A 21,659-nucleotide genomic window follows, 5' to 3' on the forward strand; every position below is an offset into this window, starting at 1 on the left:
CGTGCTATGTCTCTGTCAATTAGAAAAAAAATTACTCATTTTCTTCATTTTGGTAGAGAGTTTCTGGGAAACGATGACAAAAAAATTAGCATGAGTAATTTCTTTTTTTCCATGACTTGAGCAATTATTAGGCAGTGCTATACCACCAACAGCATTTCAGTGTGTATAGTAAGAGTTGTAAGTGTTTGAAAGGAGTCTTAGAGAGGGAGTATTTGTGACCTGGAGAGCAAGAGGAGCGCAAACACGTGAAACCTTTCTGTCTGTGAAATCTTCTGCAGCACTTTGTTTACTCCACTACTACATAGCAACACTGAGGTATGTTAAAATTCACTTTTTCTGCATCCTAAACATCACAGAGGATTTCATTTACCACCCTCTGCCTTTTAAATGGGTGGTCTCATATTGTCTTGTGACTTCTAAAATATTAATACCATCCTTTCCTGCCTGTATTTTTTTTTTTTTTATCTTTTTTTTTTTTTTTTTTTTAGGCAGTGGAAGCTAGTGTAGGGCAAGATGAAAGCAGTAGCAAAGTAGCTAAAATCATCTTCAAGGAAGTTAGCAGCAATCGTCCCGCCCTCCCCCTTTTGCTCAACTCCTCTCTGACTGCTTGTCCCCCCCAGCCGGCCGTGCTGGCAGCTCTTGGTCGTCGTGATGGGCTAATGCTGGTGGGGAGCAGCTCTCCTGCCCCCGGGGGAAGGATGTCGATAAAATGGAATAAGTTTGCCGAAGTACCTCAAATAACAGTGAAGCTAGTAGGACTTAAGCATTGGGAGGTAAGAGTTTTGTGGTTACTTTGGAGTGGGATCTGCTGCTGCAGCGCACGGTCTGTTATTTTGGGCCTTAGAACCAAGTCATGGTATCCGTTGTGTCTGTTAGTGCACGTCGGTGCAGGTTCAGCCTTGAAGCTGTGCTTCAAGTCATGCTGGCAGCTCTGATAGTGCAGGAAAATGGTTTTGTATTTACAATCCTCTTACAAAAAAAAAGTCCAGTAACTGTCACAGAAAAAAAAAAATATATCTCGTTTTGAGACCTTGTATTTCAGTGGTATGGCTGGCATCCCGTGTATGAAGTTTTCTGTTTCCTCCTTGAAAGTGGTGCACCCGTTTCCTGTTTGTCCTGGGGTCGTTCAGCTTTAATTACCATGTTTTTTACAGTGACTTTATGAAGACAGTGTATTATTCCAGAGTATAGAACTACTGGGCTTTGCAGTGAACATCAGGTACATTTAAAGTATAGGACAGTGAATCTTCTTTCAGCATTTTAAGTGTGAGAGTTGCAAGATCTACTTTGAGTAGGTCATCTTTTTCTCCTGGAGCTTCACAAGTCCTGGCAATGGAGCAAAATTCAAAGTGTCAACATCGTACCATCGGCCAGGGACTAAGTTGCAGAGTTGTAGTTCTTGAATCCTGCCAGGCTGGACATGGTTAAAGGTGGGCAGGTCAGTGGATGGACAACAGGGCTGTGGAGGTTTACATGGTGTGGCGATCGTGATGGCTCAAAGGAGGTAGAGATATGCCACAAAGCAGACCTTGCTGGCAGGTTTTCTGCTTCAGGCAGTATTATTCCATCCAGTAATGCTCTTGGTTTTGCTTATTTGCAGAACAAAATAACGTTTGGGGCCAGTAAATAGATTTTCTGTTTACGAGGCTTTGGAGGGAGAAACTCCAACACTGGCATTTTGCCTGGGATGTGTTGGGAGAGGGGATACCTTAGGCTGAGTTACTAATTATTTGATTGTGTCATTAAAGGTTCAAAAGTTTCCCTCCCAGTGACTGCAGAGTTCAGTACCTCTTTTGACTGCTTCATGGCACTTGCTCACATGGGCAGCTCTGCAGCTCTCCAATATGTAGGCTGTGACAATATTTAGCAAAGGGTATGTGGCATATAAGTAACAAAATGCAAAGATAAGCTTACAGAAGCCTTTACTAAATCCTGCTTAAGCTTCTTTTTCAGATGCTGTGAGATCTGGAGTAACAGTTAAAATACAGGTCTGGAGCTGAATTGTATGGTAAACATTTTGTAGGATGGTACATAGAAAGACCAGGAGTCAATATAGTTCAGATTTGGAGTTTTTTTATGGAGTTTCCTTTAAAAATTGTTTGGGAGAATTCCAAATCCACAAAAAGCAGCCAGGAAAAATATTTCAAATTTTTAGTATTTAGCGTTTTCTATCTCAGGTAACAATAGAAAGGTAAGCAAGAACTCTGTTAAAAGTTGGGAGAAGTTGGCTGTGCTTGTCATCTTTCCAAAGCTGAGTAGCCCAGAGGTTGAACCATGGCTTCCGGAAGACAAGATAATCTTTTATGGTGTTGCTGTTGTTCCTCAGCCTTTCTGTGGTGCTGTATTTCAAGAGTTTGTGAAAGATCCATTTCCCCAAAAAGCTTCATATAGTTACTTGGGGTTGCATGAAACTGTTGAAAAAGTTGCTAGTCAGAAGGAAAGCAGAGGTAGAAATATTCTGGCAGAGATGCTGTACAGGCACGGAGGAAGAGATTGTGTTTGCCATTAAAAAAGCAGTTGCAAAGCATGAGTCTTAGGGGTTGGCCTTAAAAATTAACTATGTTGAAAGATTGATACACATTATAAGTGGTGTTTGTATTTAAAACAATTCACTGAAAGTGCTGAAGAGATTGATTAGAGCCCGGAAGAAAATAGCTGCCTTCAGAACAGACTCAAGTTCATCTCCGCTGGTGAGATACCCGTGCAGAAGGCTCTGTGAGTCAATAGTATGTTAGTCCACATCCATGTGGGCTATAAGGTGATTTTTTTAAGAGAACTGTGCAGACACATGACTATTGTTAAGGTGTGCGCCGATCAATATTATCATAGTGCCAAAGGCAAACACTGAAGAATTTGTAACTAGGGAATAGACCTCTGCGAAGTAATGAGGCATTTGTTCATTTTCTCTCGGCAGGAAAAAGAGAAAGATAAAGAGAAGACTAAAGAGAAGGACAAAGATTCCAAGGAGAAGGAAAAAGATAAGAAGCTGTTAAACGGACACCTCTTCACTGCAACCTCCGTTGTAGCCCAAGCAACCTGTTACCACTGTATGAAACCTTTCAATAAGGATTCGTACTACTGTGCAAGTAAGTTGGGTTCCCCCCCTGCCCTTTCATTTTTCATTAAATCTGACGTGGGAAATGCAATCCTTGTCCTTTATTTTCCTCTTGCTTAAGGATGTGGGGTGGGAGGGAGACTTTGGAGATAGTGATTCATGAAGCAACGTGTTGCCTTACGGAAGCGGGACTGAAATGCGTCGTGGCTGCAAGGTGTCCTGCAACCTCCTTCCTAGCCTGTGCTCGGATATCGCAGCATCCTGCAAGCTTTCCTGCCCCTGCTTGTTGGGATGTATCAGTCAACTGGAGGGCTTTGGTTATTTCAGCTGCATGGGGCTGAGGTGCTTTGTTAAGATGGATGGAGAACAGGGAAAGCTGGCTTGGATCATGGCTTTTATTTCCAGTGGGGAAGATGATGTCCCACCCATCTATAGTGTATTTCTTTAGTTCTCTGAAACACTGCTTTGGTGAGCCCTCATTGAGAACAGCATGATACAGAAAGGAAATACTAACCCTCTTCTCCCTTTATACGTGAAATTGCATCACAAGTCAAATGGCAGCTACGTGTGTGCCTGTGAAGGATGTGCAGTACAATGCAGGCAGTACAGGAACCACAGCAGAGGGTTTCTGTGAGATCGATGATTTTGTTCTCTTTTCTTATCAGATGGTTTCTCATGCCTATAGCTTGATAAGGTCAGCAGTGTTTGTGTGGTCTCGACCAGAATGGCGGCTGGTTTATGCAGCAACCCGCAGCTATAGAATATGCACACAAAAATGTCTTTTTCCCACTGCAGCTCAGAGCTCGCCGTTCCTTACTATTAGTAATATTTTTTACTCCACTAGGCTAGAGATGAGTTGAAGTGTGTACAGGAATTGCTCCCAGGCTGGAGCAGGAGGCTCCATTCCTCCCTTCTGGTAGATGAGCAGTGTATAAAACACCTCCGGTGAGTAGGGGAAAGAGCAGCCAGCTGAATCCCGAATGGCAGTTTTGAGTTTCCTGGAAGAGAAGAGATTTCAGCACTGTTGTTGTAGGGGAGGCACTGTCTGTCATCCTGATGGGAGATGGAAAATACCAACAATTACAAGCTCTCAAATACATCCTCACCCTTTCCTCACTCGACTTCCTTAACAGCTTCTGAAGCCACTTAGAAAATCAAATATATCCCGATTTAACTCTCTATATCCTAATGAGTTAAAATAACCCAGCAATGTCATACGTTTCAGCATAGCCGTTCTTTCCTTATTTTTCAAGGTACAACAGCAAATTATCGTAAGTTTTCTGCATTGGCTAGAAAATGAAGGCCACAAGGAAAGTTTGGTCAGGGCCCAGGTTGCAAGCTCACATCTGAGAGTGGACCTTTCTCCCATTGCATCTTAAAATCAGCCACAAAATGCCTTGGAAACGACTGATAACCAGCAGCAGAGGCTCTGTTCTTTGTGTGCTGTTGTAGACTACTTTTTTCCTACAGAAGTGGCAGTGCTTTACTGCTACCATCACTGCTCTGTCTCACCTATGGATGACTTCTTCTTGATGCCCTTTAAAATGCTGGATCATTTCAAATCAATTTCTCAACTTTTCAATGACACCCCCAGCTTCCCGAAGCAGTCAATGCTGAAAGGTTTAGCATACCCTAAAACAAACGGGCAATCAAAAAATCCTAGTTTTTAATAGTTCTCTGTGTGGTCTTTTTTATTTTTTATGATCAGTGATGCAGAAAAGAAGCTTTTTGGGGTTTTAATTATTAATACTGCCTGCTGAAGAGTTGAATTGGAGGAATTAAGTCCCCAAAACCAGATTTTCAATCTAAAAAAATCAAAATGCTCTCTTGCTAAATGGTACATGCTAAAGAGCTATCTTCAGGCTTTCAGCCTGAATCTTCAGGCTTGAGTGTGAATTTAATGGTTCTGAATTGTGTCACTGCCTGTTTTCATGCACCAGAAGTAGATTCTGACCCTCTTCCTTGTTTGATCTGAAAAATGATACTGCTTGTGGGTTTTTGCAAGAACATGCAGGTTTCTTTCTTCTGTCTCTCTTGCACAGGAAATTGTGAGACATCAACAGAATAGCAACGCCCTATGGCCTTACCCTTACCTCTCTCAAAATATCAGAAGAATTACTGGCTTTTATTAAGTAGGCCCAAATGTAAGAAATTTTAGGAATGTGAGCATATTTTGTCATTTTGGGCATGGAATATTTTCCTTTCCTATTTCTTCTAGAAATAAGTCAGAACTGTGGGCTTACAGTGTAACGTACACTTAAAATATAATTAATGGTCTGTGTTAATAAGTGTTTTCATGGATGAGTGGAAATAACAGGTTTTCTCTAAGCTACTGAATCTCATCTGAGAGCATTTGAGTTGTGATCTTTCATCTGTCAGAAGAGTTAATACTCCAAACCCAATTATCAATTATTATGAAAAAAAAGAGTTTTAATCATCTTTGAAAACTGATTCCCACAAATCTGCTGGCAGAGGTCCTGGGCAGACTCAGGGTGTTCTGAAAAAGATAGACAGCTTTTGCTGTGGCATATAGGCAGCAAAGGGTGGTATTGAAGCATGATGCTCTTTGCACTGGTAAATGTTGTGGTTTCAGACTAAAGCAGTGGCTTCAGTCTAGTTTTCAACAGGAAGTCCCAACCTCGTGGACATGGTCACCTGGCAGATGCTCCTGTTACTTTTTCTAATAATCCCATAGTACAGTGGCACTTGGTTCCTGTACTGTAGATCTTGGCTATGATATGTCTGAGTTCGTGTAAATGAGTTTTCCTGTCTTTTGGATATCCTTGTCTTGTTAAGAACAGTATTTGTGTGTTCAGAGAAAACAGTGGCCCTACAACTGGATTCTGTTTCTGTCTCCCGCTTCTGCTTTCCACCTTACTTTTCTTTCAGAGGAATAACTCAATCTTTTTTCTTTCTTTTCTTTCTTTTCTTTCATCTTTTTTTTTTTTTTTTTTTATTTAAGACCCTTTAGGACCCTGGTGACTCAACCTTGCTTTGATTTTTAGACAGAATTTCCTGTTAAATTCCATGAGTAGATCTTGTTAACAAACACAGGGATAATTATCCCAGAAAGCAGCCTGTCTCTCAGTATCTGTAGCTACTCATGTAAACCACAATGATGCCTGAAAGTTGTAATTCCCAGTTGTGCAAGATAACAGTTCAGATTACAAATGGCAAAAACTGACCTGTTTTCTGTTTGTTTGGGGTTTTTTTAATGGGTTGGTTTTTCTACTTTTGACAGACTGCAATGCAATTGTTCACAAAGGCTGTAAGGAGAGTTTTGCTGCTTGTGCAAAGGTCAAAATGAAGGTAAGAGATTTCATCTACTCTACTGAATAAACAAAAAAATTTAAACAATTTAGCATGCAGATATATAAGATCTTCTGCCATAGGCCCCAAAGTTTCCAGCTTGTTGGAAAGAACTTCAGCCCCTGTGCTACAGTGAATAATTTCTCTGGGCTCTCCTGAAATTTCACAGAACCGCATGTTAATACAGTAGCTGTCCCTGGAACTCTGTGAATGCTCCAGGTCAGCGCCACAGGGTGTTTGTTGGCAGCAAATTCCCTGCGTTGTTCCCTGCAGTACACAGGAACCTTATGGTGAAATAGTCTGTCCTATGCTTCAACTGCAAAAAAAAAAAAAAAACCACACTGGCAAAATTCAGGGGTGTCCAGCACCCTTAAATGCCATTATGTCTTAATTCTCAAATGGTGCATCCTGTAATGCAGCATCATGTGTATATAATGCATAATGAAAGCTATTAGATATGTATGTTGTTTATACAAGGAACATGCAGAATTCCTGCTTGCCCCCATGTGAGGAACCTTTTCTGCAGTATGGTTCTCCAAGCTAGTTAATGTTTATATAATTATGATTTTCTCTTCTCTTCAGTACTGTCAGCACTTTCTCTTCTCATTTTCCTATTTACTGTGCATTTCTCCATCTATTATTTTGCCCATTTCGTTACTGGCAACTGGGGGGTGAGGAGGGGGAGGTGCATGTGTGTGTGTGCGCACACATGCATATACATAAAACATACACGTACAGCCCAGAACTGATCTGTTCTGAGATGATTCAGAAAAAACATAGCTTTTTTATTTTAGTTATGTGACACAGCCTGATGGGAGAAGGGAGGAAGAAATTACAGTGAATTTAATTTTTTCTTTCAGCCACAGAGAGGGATGCTGCAGGCACATGATACCTCTTCATTACCCACAGTAACCATGAGAAACAAAAGTAAGAAAACTTCCTTTCCCTTTGCTTTGGTGATGGTCTGTATCTGCTGTTCTTAGCTATTCTGACAGCTAATATTAGATACTATAAAAGATAAGCATTTATCAAAGCAGGGATGAGAGGATCTTCTGTGCACGATAAGCAATGTTTGGGATTTCAGAAGTTGTACTGAAGTTGCATAGAGTTTGTGCACTTCTGCAGTGTCCATGTAGCTTTAAGCAAATGTTATATATCAGATTTAGGACAGCTACTTGACTGCTGTAGCTTGCTGAAGGCCTGCAGCTGATAAGTCCATGAAATCTGGAAGACACAGCCTATGTCCATGGGTGTCTGACATTGGAAAGAATCCAACTATGAGTATTATATTAACAGAAATTGTTAAGATTACAAGTGGAGAGGATGCTTGTTCAAAATACTTTTTTTTAAAATTAAATAGTCTTACACTTTGAGGTAGTAAAACCAGAAAGTTTAATTTTGAATAGGAGCAATACTGACAAACTTTTCCTGGCTGTGGTAAGATACACATTGCACTGCGGAGCTACCCAGTGTGACCGAGGATGAAGAATAGGCATGAAATAGCCCACATGGATTTTGTAGTGCCATGATTTGATCAGCTTATTTAGTGATAGCTTGGAGATCATTATATGGAACCACACCATATAATACAGACGTACCCAATGTGGTAGTCATCATGAAATTCAGAGGTATCACTCCAGAAAGCAGAAATGCATCTGAAGAAGGGGAAATCTGGAAAAAATATTAAAAGATTAGTTAAAGGTATGTGATAGTATAATGAGATAAGAATTAGTGTTTCTCTGTGGTATTGTAAAGGTAGAGAAACCTATCTCAAAAAGTTTGAACAGAAACAGGAAGATCTATATAATTATAGACTCAGGGAAATTAAAAAGCAACATAATAGATTGCTACATATGATTATTTATCAAATAAAATTAAATTCAGTTTCCCAAGTGTACGTTTCTGGACTTGCAGATCCCACCCAGATCTTTTAAGCGTAGTGCAATGCAGTCATTTCTGCACAGGGGTCGATGTTCTTTCCTTCGTACAGCTGTGTCTAATGGCTGAGATACCCTGGTGATGACTCTAGAAAGAGAAGGAAGTGAATTTTAGAGCCTGTTTTCTTTAAGTCATCATCATCACACTTAAGAACACAGTTGCATGAGCTGACTTTTCTCTGACACTTCCCTTCCAGGCTCACAACCAAAGGAGCGCCCTCGCTCTGCAATACTTGCTCCTGATGAAAACACCGTAACCTCAATATTCAATAACAGGAGATCACAACAGACTACAGCCCTTTCAAAAAGTGTCTCAATACAGAACATTGCAGGGTAAGGCTTCTCCCGGTGTGTGTGAGTGTGTGTGTATTATCCGATGCTGCAAGCATAGAGAAATTCGGATCTCATAAAAAATGAATTAATGTACTGTGATTTGCGTTCAAGGTACAAAAGAGAATCACAAAACCAGAAATATCCATGTTATATATGATACCATCAGTTGTCTTCTGCACAATCAGAAGGGTTAGTTAAGTCATGGCATGAGTTCAGAGGCATCTGAGTTGGCCTGGTTATATCCAAGGCCACTTCATAGAGATGCTCTGGGCTCCAGGAGGAAATTCCCTTGCCTTGGGCTGGGTACTGTGCAAGCACACATTTGCAGCTTAGGTATAGTATTAACTTTTGTGTCCATAACAATAGGATGGAGGCACAGAGCTGCAGTTTCCATGGCGTTTTACAACTGCATTGTACATAATTAATTAGAAAAAAATCATGGAAGCAAATCTAATTTATGGTTCTTACAGTACTGCATATTGAGCAGTTTCATCACAGGGCAATAGGCATGGACTGGCATGTTCTAGACTGTTTGTACACCCTGGCTGTTCATGGTGCAATTTATTTCAATCTATTTTTCTGATCTTTCTCAGAGCTAGCAATAAAGATTCTTGGATAGCTTTTTGTGTTGCACCAAGGACAATGAGGATGGGAAGTGACTGTAAAATGGAAAGTAATGAAAAGGAGTTATGCAAACCATAAAACCCAGGTGTGATTCTTTATAGAAGAAGCACTGTCACTCAAAACTGTAGGTCTTGCAGCTTGTGGAGCCCCAATGGGTAGCTACTAGAAAACAATTTTTAAAAGTACATTTCTGTACATAACTGTGTAATGCTTGCTTTGGTTTTCAATTCATATTTTAAAATGTATTTTCTTCTGTATATTTGAAAGTACATTTGGCTGGGTTTTTGTCATAAACGATATGCTGTGTTGTGTTTTTCTGCAGAGTTGGGAATGATGACAGCTTAATACACACTTGGAAATTCCTGTCGCAGTCAACAGACTCCTTACATAAAATCAGCCGGGTGAATGAATCCATGGAATCACTGGTTGATGAAGGTAAGAGATCCCCATGGCGTTTATAGCAACAGGAAGGTCTCAGGGCTGCTTTCCAGGAATAGAAAATCTATTTTGGCATTTCAGCAAGTGTTTTGCTTTCTAATGAACAATTAAAGTGCATTTATTTTAACCGTAGAACATCAGTATGATAAACTAAAATGAAGCCCCACACAGTAATTTCTATAGCTTTGTGGGAAATTTTGGGAAAACATTTAGAAGGTTTCAGTTACAGTTCAGTTACTTGGGATTTAGCTCGAGGACAAACACATCCTCTTCCCTTCTGTACCTCTGGCCCATTCATACAGTCACAGGTTTTGCACTCTGTCACCTTTTTCATGCTGATGTCTTGCATTTTGTATTTTTCCCAGAGTGGGAAAGGAAGAAATGTATTTTTTGGTTTTGTGGGTTTGAAAGTGAAGTCAGCTAAATTAATTTCTTAAGTTTATTAATGTGCAATATATGGTGCTTTTTTCGGATATAATCAGTATTTTTACATCTTAGCCAATACTTACCTGAAAAGAGCAGAATGGTCTTAATTTATTAAGGACTAAACAAGGGCATGCTCATGCTGACAACAGAGGTTTCCAGTTCAAATGAGCACAACTGAGCATTCTTTCTTAAAGATACATATGTGTGTACGTATTGTATGTAGTGTTCACTTCTACCTGCATCAGTTCTAGCTTTCTGAGCTTGAAAACACACACTTCACATAGGTCTAAGTTCCCTTGACTCGGTGATGTAAATGAAGGAAGACAAACTGGGTTTTGTGGGGTTTTATTTATAATTTGCGATGTTGTTGCATTGCAGGTAAAGAATCCGTTGTCTTTTATCAGAGATAGAATTTGGTCTTTGTGAAAATTGTGAATTAGTTTTGTGCAACTAGCAAATGACCTTTAAAAGTGCTTTTCATAACCTGGTCTTTACGTGGTATAATTCCATACGATCATTTTTGTGTCAGTAAAGGAGAATGTGTGTGATGTCTGTGGTATGACAGAGAAAGCCTAAACCTAAATGAATAGACAGGAATCTCAAATGAGGCAAGTTACCCACATTTTAATGGCACTTACATTGCTTTGTGAAGGTGCGGACATGAATGAAGGACAGCTGATGGGAGACCTGGAATTAGATTCCAAGCAACTGGAGGCAGAGTCTTGGAGCCAAGTAGTGGACAGCAAGTTCCTACAGCAGCAAAACAAAGATGTTGTCAAACGGCAAGATGTCATTTATGGTGAGAGATACCTGAATCTTAATTTTCCACTCACTGTAGATAGCTTCTTGATACTCACATTCATGGATTTGGAGAGCTTTAGGTCAGCAAATAGGAACATTGACTTGGTTTCCTCAGAAGCCAAAGTTTCATTCTTGAAGTTACTAGAAATGTAATGTATTCTGTGAAAGCTTTCTTTCTGCTTTTCATGTATTTGGAAGCCATCAAAAAAACCCAGAAGTTGCATCTCCTCACTTGTCTGCTGATGACATTTAAACTCTGTTACAGCAGAGCAGCTAGCTAGGAAGTCTCCTGCCAGATGCCAGAGCCATCCTGTATGGCAAACGCGTGCTGTGTTGAGGCTGGCAGTGAGGTGTAACGAAGGAGCAGATAACGGTGCTGAAGGTTCAGATCTCAGCGGCGATGTCCAAAGCTCTTTACTGTAGGACTCCTCTGCCCCTCTATTTCTCCCCCGTGAAACTATTGATTGATGTTTCAATACCTGACGCGAAATTTTATGAAGACACTTAGAGAAGCCCAATTATGGAAGAGCTTTCTAATGGCAGCTTTTCCTTGTACTGTACGCCCATGTACTCTACAGTGACCTTGGTTTTGACCTTATCCTCATCCTGTACAGAGCTAATGCAGACAGAAATGCATCACGTCCGCACCCTAAAGATCATGAATGATGTGTACAGTGCAGGGATGTTAAAGGAACTGCAGTATGATCAACAAGTCGTGGACAAAATCTTTCCCTGCCTGGAAAACTTGCTGCACATCCACAGTCACTTCTTCCAGCGGATTTTGGAAAGGAAGAAGGAGTCATTGGCAGACAAAAGTGAAAAGAACTTTGTTATCAAGAGGATAGGTGACATCCTGGTGAATCAAGTAAGCACTGGAAAATGCTTGCACTTCTGAGAGCACAGCTGGAAACCACGCACTCTTCCTTCCCTCCTGTCTATGTGTGTTAGCTATCACAGCTGATAGCACCTTTAATCTTCACACACGTAAAAATCTCCACCTCTGCTTTTTGAAGCACTTTTTGCTCTTTCAGCAGAAGGTCTAATGATGAAAATTCATTTTGATTATATTGTGGGAGGGAGAAGTGTTCCCTGACAGGCACAGAACGGTTTGACCCATAGCCTTGAGGGTAGGCAGTAGCTCAGAGCGAAATAATGCCCAAGGTGTTTCTGGGCTGAGTTACTGACCTGCTTTTTAACTTTGGGTGGGTCATTTTACTTTTCTTTATCTGTGCTTTCTCCCTTCTTCTTTTTATCTGTCTTGACATTTTTGTTGTTGGCTTTTAAGCCTTGTGAGGTAGAATCCCACATTTTGCAGTAAGTGTGAACTCGGTGAAGTCCCAAACTCAGCTCTTTGCTTTCTAGAGTAAAGTACTTTCTACTTGCTTGGTTTAGGATGCTTTGGACTGATTTGTTTTCATGAAGTTCTTTTGAGAGACTGACAGGCACTGCTGGGATATCACACCAGGAGGTCAGTGCAGATTGGACCTCTGTGTCTCATGTCTTGTAGTTCTCCGGTGAGAGTGCCGAGCGAATGAAGAAAACATACGGCAAATTCTGCGGGCATCACAATGAGGCAGTAAATAATTTCAAAGATCTGTACTCAAAGGACAAGCGATTTCAGGCGTTTGTCAAGGTAGGACCTGGTGGAACAGACACAGTCGATGGAAAAAGTCTGTCCTTTCTGCACTCTAAGCATTTTGCTACAGAACTGAATTTTTCATCTTTATTCCTTAGAAAAAAATGAGCAGCTCCCTGGTGAGGCGTCTTGGGATTTCTGAATGTATCTTGTTGGTAACACAGAGAATCACAAAGTACCCAGTCCTTTTACAAAGAATACTGCAGTACACCAAAGGTAGGGACCAGTTCCTCTATTATAAGCATGTATTTGTTCCTCCAGTGTGAATTTCTTAGATCCTTTTCAGCTGAAGCAGATTTTCTTAGAATAGACCAACTAATGTAGTCATTATTGTCTCACATGGGTGCAACGAGATAACTCAGTTTCATATCTCCATTTAGGATTAGTTATTTGGATGCCTTGATTTAGTTGTTACAAATCTGTCTCTGGCTAATTACGGAGCAACATGCTTAGACTCCAAAGTTTCACAGCTTGCTTTTTTTGGTAATGGCTAAAATATGTGGTTAATTTGTGCATTTCATCTATGCTGTCTCATATACAAAGTATATTGGAATAGTCCCAACCTCAACCATATACGTGAAACGTTTTGCAAAACTCTCCTTAAGGGGGAAAAATGCAACCTGTCTCAGAAAAGTATTATAAAAGTTCTAATGTGGGCCTTTGGGAGGGGAAAGAAGAAGGAAGGAAGTAAAACCAGGAAGTTAGAGTCCACAAGGATGAAGTGAAATCGAGGTGTTTCTCTTTCTGTTCAAAGAAAATGAAGTGGAACATGAAGACTTGACTCAGTCATTAAACCTCGTTAAAGATGTAATCGCTGCAGTCAACAGCAAAGTCAGCAATTATGAAAAGAAAATGCGTCTTGGTGAGATTTACAACCGGACGGATAGTAAGTCCATCATGAGGATGAAGAGTGGCCAGATGTTTGCAAGAGAGGACCTGAGGCATCGGAAGCTTATCCGAGATGGGCCTGTTTCACTAAAAAGTGCAGCTGGCCGGTTAAAAGGTAAGACTATCCTGCCTTCTGCCAGGGGAGGCTATGACTCGCTCTCTCTGAATGTAGGACTAGTTCTCAGACTGGTGTCTTCAGCTTTATTTAAGAGATTTTGACAGCAGCTTTCCCCTTGCTGTATGCTCACTTTCCATCGCAGCATTTCCGATTCCTTGTTGTTTCTGGGGTGATAGCTGCTTTTCCTCCTGGTAACCGCATGCCTGCTGAAGGCTTGGGTTGCAGTGACACCTCGGTGCGTCAGCCCAGGAGCAGAGTTGCTGGGGATACTTTGGGCCAGGAGGACGCGATGGGGCTGCAATTGCCCAGAGTAGTGAGTCAGATCTCCACGCCATGATGTGCATGTGCAGCGGTTCCAGGAAGCACACTTGCTGTGTCCGAAACTCAACCTTAGCTTCCTGGTGGCTCTGCGCACCAGCAGCGCTGCCTTTCCTTTGCTTTATGGTCTGCAGTAGGGCTGCCCAGGCTCAGCATTACCTTCCCAGTTTCACTGCGACTCCAGAGGGGTGTCCCAGGCATTCATTGCTCTTTAACCTCTTGAGCAGCTGATGTAAACTCTTCAGAAGAGGCTTTGGTGTCCCTGCAGGTGCTTCTTGCTTGGCTGATGTTTTCTTGAATTGCCTTTTTTTTGTTATCAGGTGGAAATCGTTTTTCTAAGGTGCCCTGCTCTGCTGAGCACTGAGGTTCTCTACTGAATTAAGCACTAAATCTCCCAAGGAAGCCTTCAGCTCAGACCAAGAGCAGACAGGGTAGTAATGTCTCAGGCTCGGCAGGAAGGCTGGTCTTTCTGTCTCTTGATGCCTGCATCAGCTGATTAAACCAGGGCACTTGGGCATGAATGGGACTGGCAACCTGGTGTGAGCTGTGCAAGGAGGCAGTGAAAACACGGAATTCCATGCCGGCTATGATTTATTTTGAGATTTTGGAAACAGGAAGTTTATCGATGGTTTCTAGGCACCCGTGATTATTGTTGACTTTAGATGGTGGATGAAGTAAGTAATGCCACTGTTGTGAAATCTTGTGATAAGTAGGTTGCATTTGCATTTCTAAGTCATAGAAATGCACTACAAATGGATGTATGTTTATGCAAGCTCCCAGCAAAAGCAGGTCCTGCAGACAAGCTGCAGAGCCCAGGGAGAAGAGGAGCTAATTCATATATTTAGGCTATTTTGTGGGATTTGAAATGGAGCACAGAGTATAGGAAGAACTTCTCTTGGAGGTTTTTAGCATTCCCCCTCTTGCAAGTGCAGAGACAATAGAGTAGAACGGAGTCAAATGCCAACTTTTGCAAAGCCACCAGAGCTTTGAGTTCATTTTTCAGCTTTGATTGAAGTTTGGTGGTTCTTTTATCTGGAACGGATCCTGCCTTCGCAAAACAGAATGGAAGGAATTACCCATGGGATGATTTAACTTTTTGGTTTGCTTCCTCTCTGTCACAAGATTTCCCAAGTACATTACACAAAAACTCTTTGTACTGAGGGCTATGGGTGGGGCATTATACTTGGTAGTTGCTGTGCAACTTTATGATATGTCGTTAGGAGACTTGGAAGGCTGTATGTATACTCTGAGAAGGCTGTATTCTGATTGAAAATCTTCTGTTGGCTTGATGTTGTGCTTCCTTCTCCTGTGAAAGCAAGCCAGGTCCTGCATCTCATGCAGGCTCTGTTGGCTCCCTTTGGAGTCGGCAAGAGTTGTGTTTCTGAGCAGAATTATTGGTGGTTCCTGAAGTCAGTATTTCCTGGGAAAGAAACTGCAGCTGACAAATGTTGTTATTGCACGATAATTTACACTCCACAAACCACTCGTCAAGAGAACCATAAAACCCAGAACTTCCTGTGCAGATATTTTGCTCGAGGGCTTAAAATATTGATTGTTTGAGAAAACAGCGCTTCTATTCAGTAAGTGTCTCTAGCTTTCACTGTTACGCCTGTGGCCTAACTGTTAGAAAGTGTATAGCTGGTAAGGAACAGCTCTGCTCCAACAGATGAGAGAAAAATTCTGCAGGTTTCCCAGGTGCTCTTGTATTCTGTGTAACAGAAAGTTGGTTCAGAGCTAACCTGACCAGGCATCTCGGGGAGCTGCTCCTTCTCCTAACTGGGAGGTTGACTCTGCTTCCAGGATTTGCAAAAACAGCCCCATTGCTCCCCCGCACTGGTGTTACTGAAAGAAATCTGTTTCGGGGTAGGTTGCATGGTTATACTGCACTGGTATTTTTTTTCTTTTGCAGAAGTCCAGGCTGTTCTCCTCTCAGACATGCTCGTATTCCTTCAGGAGAAGGACCAGAAGTATGTCTTTGCCTCACTGGTAAGGCTTCAACATTTTCTCCTCCTTTCTTTTGTACGTGAGAGACCCTTGATGTGTCTTGTGCAGCGAAGCCAGCCATTGCCTGCTAAACAACTTAATTTTCTTTCTTACAACATTTTTGTTTGCTGAGCAGACTCCATTCTTTTTGATAGGAAAACGTGTCTTGGTGCCCTACCTCCCCTTTCTGCAGTGCCTTGGCACAGCTGATAATTGGCCTTGAAAACCTGCCTGTCGCTTGATACACTTACTGCTTTTCAGTTTGTGCAAATTGAAGCAGTGATTGGGTGGGAGGAGGCAATGGATAATGCAAATATTGTAAAAATGAATCTTAGCTGAAGGAAATGTCCTAATACATCGTGAGCTATTGGGGGGGAGGGGGAGAATGCCACTGCAGTAAATTTAGCAGAACAGCTTGAAAATAAATGTCAGAGCAATATATTTGTAATGCACAAGACCAAAATTAGATTTTGAGGGCAGGCCTCATAAAAGGGCGAGGCACACTGACCTGCTAAAGAAAACCTAGTACCTAATTGCCTCTGTTGGTGCCGTATGGTGCAGGCATGGTCTAGACTGGCTAAACCTTGTGACCTTTCCACCCTTTGAACATTTTGAAAGGTGATAATTTGTTATCCCAGTTCCACCAACAATCTGCACAGACTCGGTGCCGTACACAGGGGGAGCTGATTGGCACACAAGTCCTGCAGGTGAACTGCTACCGAACCACCCCAGTGTAGCATCCTGTAAAATGCACAAAGGGGCTGACTCATATGCAGATGGCACAACAGCAAAGAGACGTTTTAACGGAGCAGGCTGATTACGCAGAGACCATAGCACACAATGAACGTCATCTTACACACAGGTCTTATCCATCATAGGAGTCAGCTGCGAGCTTCTGAGAACAGCAGGGATTTTGTGGGATTGAAAACAAGATGTTACTTCATCCCAGAGAGAGATTGCAAAGATAATGTGTGTGAAGCAGATGCTAGCAAGCTGTACTAAGTTTAAGGAGCTGTGATATTAATGACAAAGACAGTGTGGGCAGGAGGAGATGAGATCAAAGGTTTGCTGGAGTTAGAGCAAAATATGGTGGAGCTTGTAAAAACCACAAAGTCAGTTTTAAATTAATTCTTTGTTGAAATGGAACAAGGTGAAACTGCTTTTCCAACTACAGGACTGATGGAGGAAAGCAAGCCCTTCCCTGTTCTTTGACCCCATTAAAATGACTGACTTTTTTAATTAGCCAATAGGTACAGAAAAAGTTAACAACCTGAGAGACGTAGCAGTGTGGGTATTGAGACCTTTTCAGTGCTAATTTGCATCTGGGAACTGCATTCACCCTTCTCACACATTTCTTTCCATCTGAAGGACCAGAAATCCACTGTGATCTCTCTGAAGAAGTTGATTGTACGAGAAGTGGCTCATGAAGAGAAGGGTTTATTCCTGATCAGTATGGGTGTAAAAGATCCTGAAATGGTGGAAGTCCATGCCAGCTCCAAAGAAGAGCGTAACGGCTGGATACAGATCATTCAAGATACAATGAACACCATGTAAGCTACCAAGCTTGTTCTTGCAAGGCAGGTGGATGCACATGGTCATGTTCTGGTAGTAACTGAGATGTGTCTGTCATTCAGGGATAAGGATGAAGATGAAGGAGTCCCTTGTGAGTCTGAATTTGAAAAGAAAGTGTCAGATGCGAAAGTGAGAGGACTGAAAGGTAAAAACCAGCCTGGGACAGAGCTGGGGAGTGGTTTTTGAAAAATTTACAGGAATTGTTGTGTTGGGTTTTGTGGTTGAACTGTGACTTTTTTCAGAAGACTGAGAGTCCTGCATCCAGCAAATAATTGCAATCCTTGTTTGTACTCGCTTGCATTATTTTTTTCTGAGCCTGCTGGATGCCTTTGCTGTGCAGGACTGCACAGGGCATGGTTGTTTCATAACGTTCCACTAGATGGGGCCAGTATCTCAAGAATTGGGCAGTTTCCTTGCAGAAGCTTTTTTTTCTGTCTTCATCTGTTTTCTGTTCACCTCCACAGAACAACTTCAGCAGAAGGATAAGCAAATCCTTCTCTTGCTTGAGGAGAAGGCTAAGATCTTCCGGGACATGGCAGACAGCTCTGTGCAAGAGGACATGCCAGGCTCCAGGCTGCTCTTCAGAGCCAACACAGAAGAGGCACCAAAAGGAGAGGCCATTATGAAAACTGCAATAAATGAAGGTGAGCAAGTCAGGGTGACACGTTAATTACACTAACCGATGCACCCACCTTCAGTGAAGCCATCAGTCCTCAAGCACCGGTTTTGCAGGGGAGGTCTTCTCTTTGTCAGAGTAACAGCACAGATAACGAGATACTGCTATTAACAGTATTGTCTCAGGGACAGATCATGAGGATCAGGGAAAGAAGCAGATATTGATGGCTGTTGAAAGAGGGCAGGAAAGAAGTCAGCACAGAGAACAACCATGCCTTGAATCCACACTGTGGTCAGGAGCAGTGCAGGATTTATCCTTCGCTGAAATTTGGACCATCCAGGCTTTTGCACCATCCAGGCTTTTGCTGTGCTTCAGTTTCAGCAACGTGTGGGAAGGGGACTCTGGTTCTAGCAGGAGCTTGTGGTGCCTGCAAGAGACAAGCAAGTCTGTTGATAAATGCAACGGTAGATGGAAACTCAGGCAGCTTTCCAGTGTGATTTTCGGAGAGGCTAAAAATTATTAAATGCTGTTGTCAGAGCACATCAGGAAGGAAGGTGGTGGAAGGGAGGGGGGAAGGGAAGGAAGAGAAGGAAGGAAGACAAGGAAGGAAGGAAGGAAGAGAAGGAAGTATAAATCTGTGCAGAGCTCCAGGAATTGGAGTTAATGGTCAGACAGGCTGAGTTTTTGAGGGGGGAAAAGTGTTCATATCATTGTCATAGAAACATAGTTTCTTAGTACAGCATAGCGTGTGAATTTCTGACCTGAGCTTAGGTGGGGATGAAAGTAGCTCAGAAGCCCAAGGTGATCTTTAACAGAGATATTGTTGCTTTTCATCAGTTGAACTGCTGCAAGACCTGGTGAACAGGAGCCTGGGTACTGCCCTTGGGCAGCAGGTCAGCAGCACTGCCATGGAACAAGAAGGAGGAGTTGGCCCCATCTCACTCCCTAGAAGGGCAGAAACTTTTGGAGGGTTTGACAGTCATCAGATGAACGCCTCCAAGTGTGAGTAGTTACATGTGTGCACATCAGCATTTGTTAATAAAACATGATGTCATCATATCCTCTTGCTTCAGAAGGACTCCAGCAGCTGGTGATTTGGTTTCCCAGCTCCTCTCCAACAACAGTTGATAGATTAAATAACACATTAGAAAAAAAGCATATGTACAGGTGGAATGATGATTGTTGAGAACCCATGACTGCATCAGGATTAGACATCTGAACTTTTCACTCCTCTCTCTCTGTGCTCTCTCTTAAATCATCGTGACTTCTTGAGTCCACATGCCACGTTTGGCTTTTTAATAGATTAGTTTTTTCATATTGTTATTGTAATATCTGCAGCTCTGTTCTTCATTCTTCAGTTATCTTCCAGCAGGAGCCTGGTGCTGTTGCATTTCTGAATGGATGAGGATATTGCTGAATCAACCACCTTCTCCCCTGGCTTTGCTCTCTATGCATTTGTGTTCCACGTACAACTGCATGTGTTATTCCTGCAATTAAGTCTCTCCCAAACAATTGTGTGAATATTTATTTCAGCTGCATAGTTGGCTGCTTCCCAATGCTCTCTTTCTTTGCCCTAGTCATCAGAAACTTCCCTGTCCTCAAATTCCTTTCTCTGCGGTCTCACTCATACTCCCAGTACAGCCAGTTTTGCTGCGCTAGTGTCTGTCTCAGCATTGGGATTGTTGGACCTCGTCTGACCTTCTGCATTAAAGGAGCAGTGTTGGCTCCAGACGATCAGACATGAGAAGTATGTAGAGGTTTTCCCAGCTCTATTGGAAAGCTCTAAAGCCCTCCACAGGCGTTGTCATCATAATGACAAATATATTCACGCTGGAGGGGTTTGTTTAGGGTTGTGCCTCTCTGTGTTGCAGTGATGAATGGTACAACCTCAGGCTGTTCATTGCGCAGCTCTAGGTTTTCTGTAGAAATGTCCTCGTTTGAATTAGATTGTAATTCAATAGTTGTAGCGTCTTGGAAGAATTTGGGTAAAGAACGCAGGGCCTGTTTGTTCAACTGGAGGCCGAGAGGCATGAAACTTGGCTTTCATCTCCAGTTCTTCTGTTCACAACCTGTGCAACATTGGACAAGGCTTATAACCTTACTCCCCTTCGTTCTCCCCTCCAGCAAAGCAGAAGGGAGGTGTTTCCTCCTGCAAAGAGGTGGAAGGTCCCAGGACGTGGCACAGGAGAGAAGGTCTGTTAGGGTCAGCCTTTAATAGCAAAGCCTGCCTGGGGGGTGGTGGGAGGAGAGGGCCTTTGCACTAGGTGCATCCTTCACATTGATGCAGATACAGTTGTACGTAAAGCTGTTTATCACGAAGAGTGGCAGTAGGGAGGTTACCAGTGCAGGTGTGTGTTTTCCCCATGGGCTGCATCTCAGCTGGCAAGGGGAGTACAAGAGTTTTGGCAAGAACTAGAGGACTGAAGAGCCCTGCAACTCCTTCGCTGCCGTGAGCAGAAGAACGTGCTCTTGGGCACAGCAGGTGGAGGGTTCCAGCCCTCTTGGCCCCACAAGTCAGTTCAGTCCTGCTCGGGAGCACTGATACGAGCCATCCAGAGGGAAGTTAGAAGTCCAGTGGCCGTTGAAGATATGGGTTTCTGATAACTAAGGCTAAGGAGAAATTCTTAGCATAATATTACACAGGGTATTGCGCAGCAGTATCTGACCCAGCTGTAAATTGCACTTGCACAAGAGAGGCGTTGAAACTATACCTGCAATAATACACCCTGATATGATACTGTTATTGTTCTCCATCTGCTCTTATTCTGCCTCATGTCTTCTCAGCAAGTATTCTTTGGTAGTAGACAGCACTGCTGGGGCTAGATAGAACACCAATTAATAGCAGTGTGCTGAATTTATCAGCACATTGTTTGAAACCAAAGTCAATCCTAATCTGAATTCACATCCACTTTTTCTGGTGGTGCTGACATGTTCTATATACATAGGGAGCAAATGCATTTAGTTAAAGTGTCAAGAGTTCTGTGTGCCCTTTTGTGAAATATCTGAGCTTCCTGTATTAAATTTCTCAGACATTAGCAAGTTCATCTATGGCTTAAAAAGTTGAATAACTAGTGTCAATGCTGGCTTCTTCCTTTAGGTGGAGCAAAAGATGAAGGCGATGATGCTCAGGACCTTCGGAGAACAGAGTCAGACAGCATTTTAAAGAAGGTATAGCTTGGTTTATCTGCTGCCACCGAGTTCAGATTTCAAGAGATTGACAATTCGAATCTTGAAAAATGCCTGTAGTATTTTATCTAGTATCCTAATAGGTTAAAAATAAAATAAAATTGCAAGTAAGCAGCCAAAAACGCTTTGCTGTAGCTACAATCCTGACTTGAAAACCATTGCAAGTCAGTAGTATTCCTTTGTGGCACAGGTTATCTGCCATCTGTCTGCAGATCAGCTAAAGCATGTGTTTAATTACGCATCATTATTGAAATTATAAGGTCAACTATAACCTTGCACCTATTCTTGCTGTGGATCGATCCATCATATAACTACAAAATGATACCTAATTAACATTTTATTTTATATGATTTTAACTTGCCTGAAATACATGCATGAATTCTCCCAGAATGGAGGGGGGGGGGGGGGGGGGGGTCTTC

General features: G+C 42.2%; 1 protein-coding gene across 1 annotated transcript in view; it reads left to right on the forward strand.

Moving 5' to 3' along the window:
• The window catches only part of AKAP13 (A kinase (PRKA) anchor protein 13), a 70,425-nt gene that overhangs the window by 42,974 nt on the left and 5,792 nt on the right, over window positions 1-21,659 (forward strand). The window contains exons 9-24 of the mRNA XM_010284395.1: window positions 2,915-3,086; window positions 6,297-6,364; window positions 7,225-7,291; window positions 8,499-8,634; window positions 9,581-9,693; window positions 10,775-10,921; window positions 11,538-11,788; window positions 12,431-12,556; window positions 12,658-12,775; window positions 13,314-13,562; window positions 15,793-15,869; window positions 17,235-17,416; window positions 17,501-17,583; window positions 17,903-18,082; window positions 18,892-19,056; window positions 21,152-21,222. Of these exons, the coding sequence (XP_010282697.1) occupies window positions 2,915-3,086; window positions 6,297-6,364; window positions 7,225-7,291; window positions 8,499-8,634; window positions 9,581-9,693; window positions 10,775-10,921; window positions 11,538-11,788; window positions 12,431-12,556; window positions 12,658-12,775; window positions 13,314-13,562; window positions 15,793-15,869; window positions 17,235-17,416; window positions 17,501-17,583; window positions 17,903-18,082; window positions 18,892-19,056; window positions 21,152-21,222 (2,205 nt within the window). The remainder of the gene's footprint in view (window positions 1-2,914; window positions 3,087-6,296; window positions 6,365-7,224; window positions 7,292-8,498; window positions 8,635-9,580; window positions 9,694-10,774; window positions 10,922-11,537; window positions 11,789-12,430; window positions 12,557-12,657; window positions 12,776-13,313; window positions 13,563-15,792; window positions 15,870-17,234; window positions 17,417-17,500; window positions 17,584-17,902; window positions 18,083-18,891; window positions 19,057-21,151; window positions 21,223-21,659) is intronic.

This window comes from Phaethon lepturus, unplaced genomic scaffold (assembly GCF_000687285.1).
Source record: "Phaethon lepturus isolate BGI_N335 unplaced genomic scaffold, ASM68728v1 scaffold313, whole genome shotgun sequence".
Classification (NCBI taxonomy): Eukaryota; Metazoa; Chordata; class Aves; order Phaethontiformes; family Phaethontidae; genus Phaethon; species Phaethon lepturus.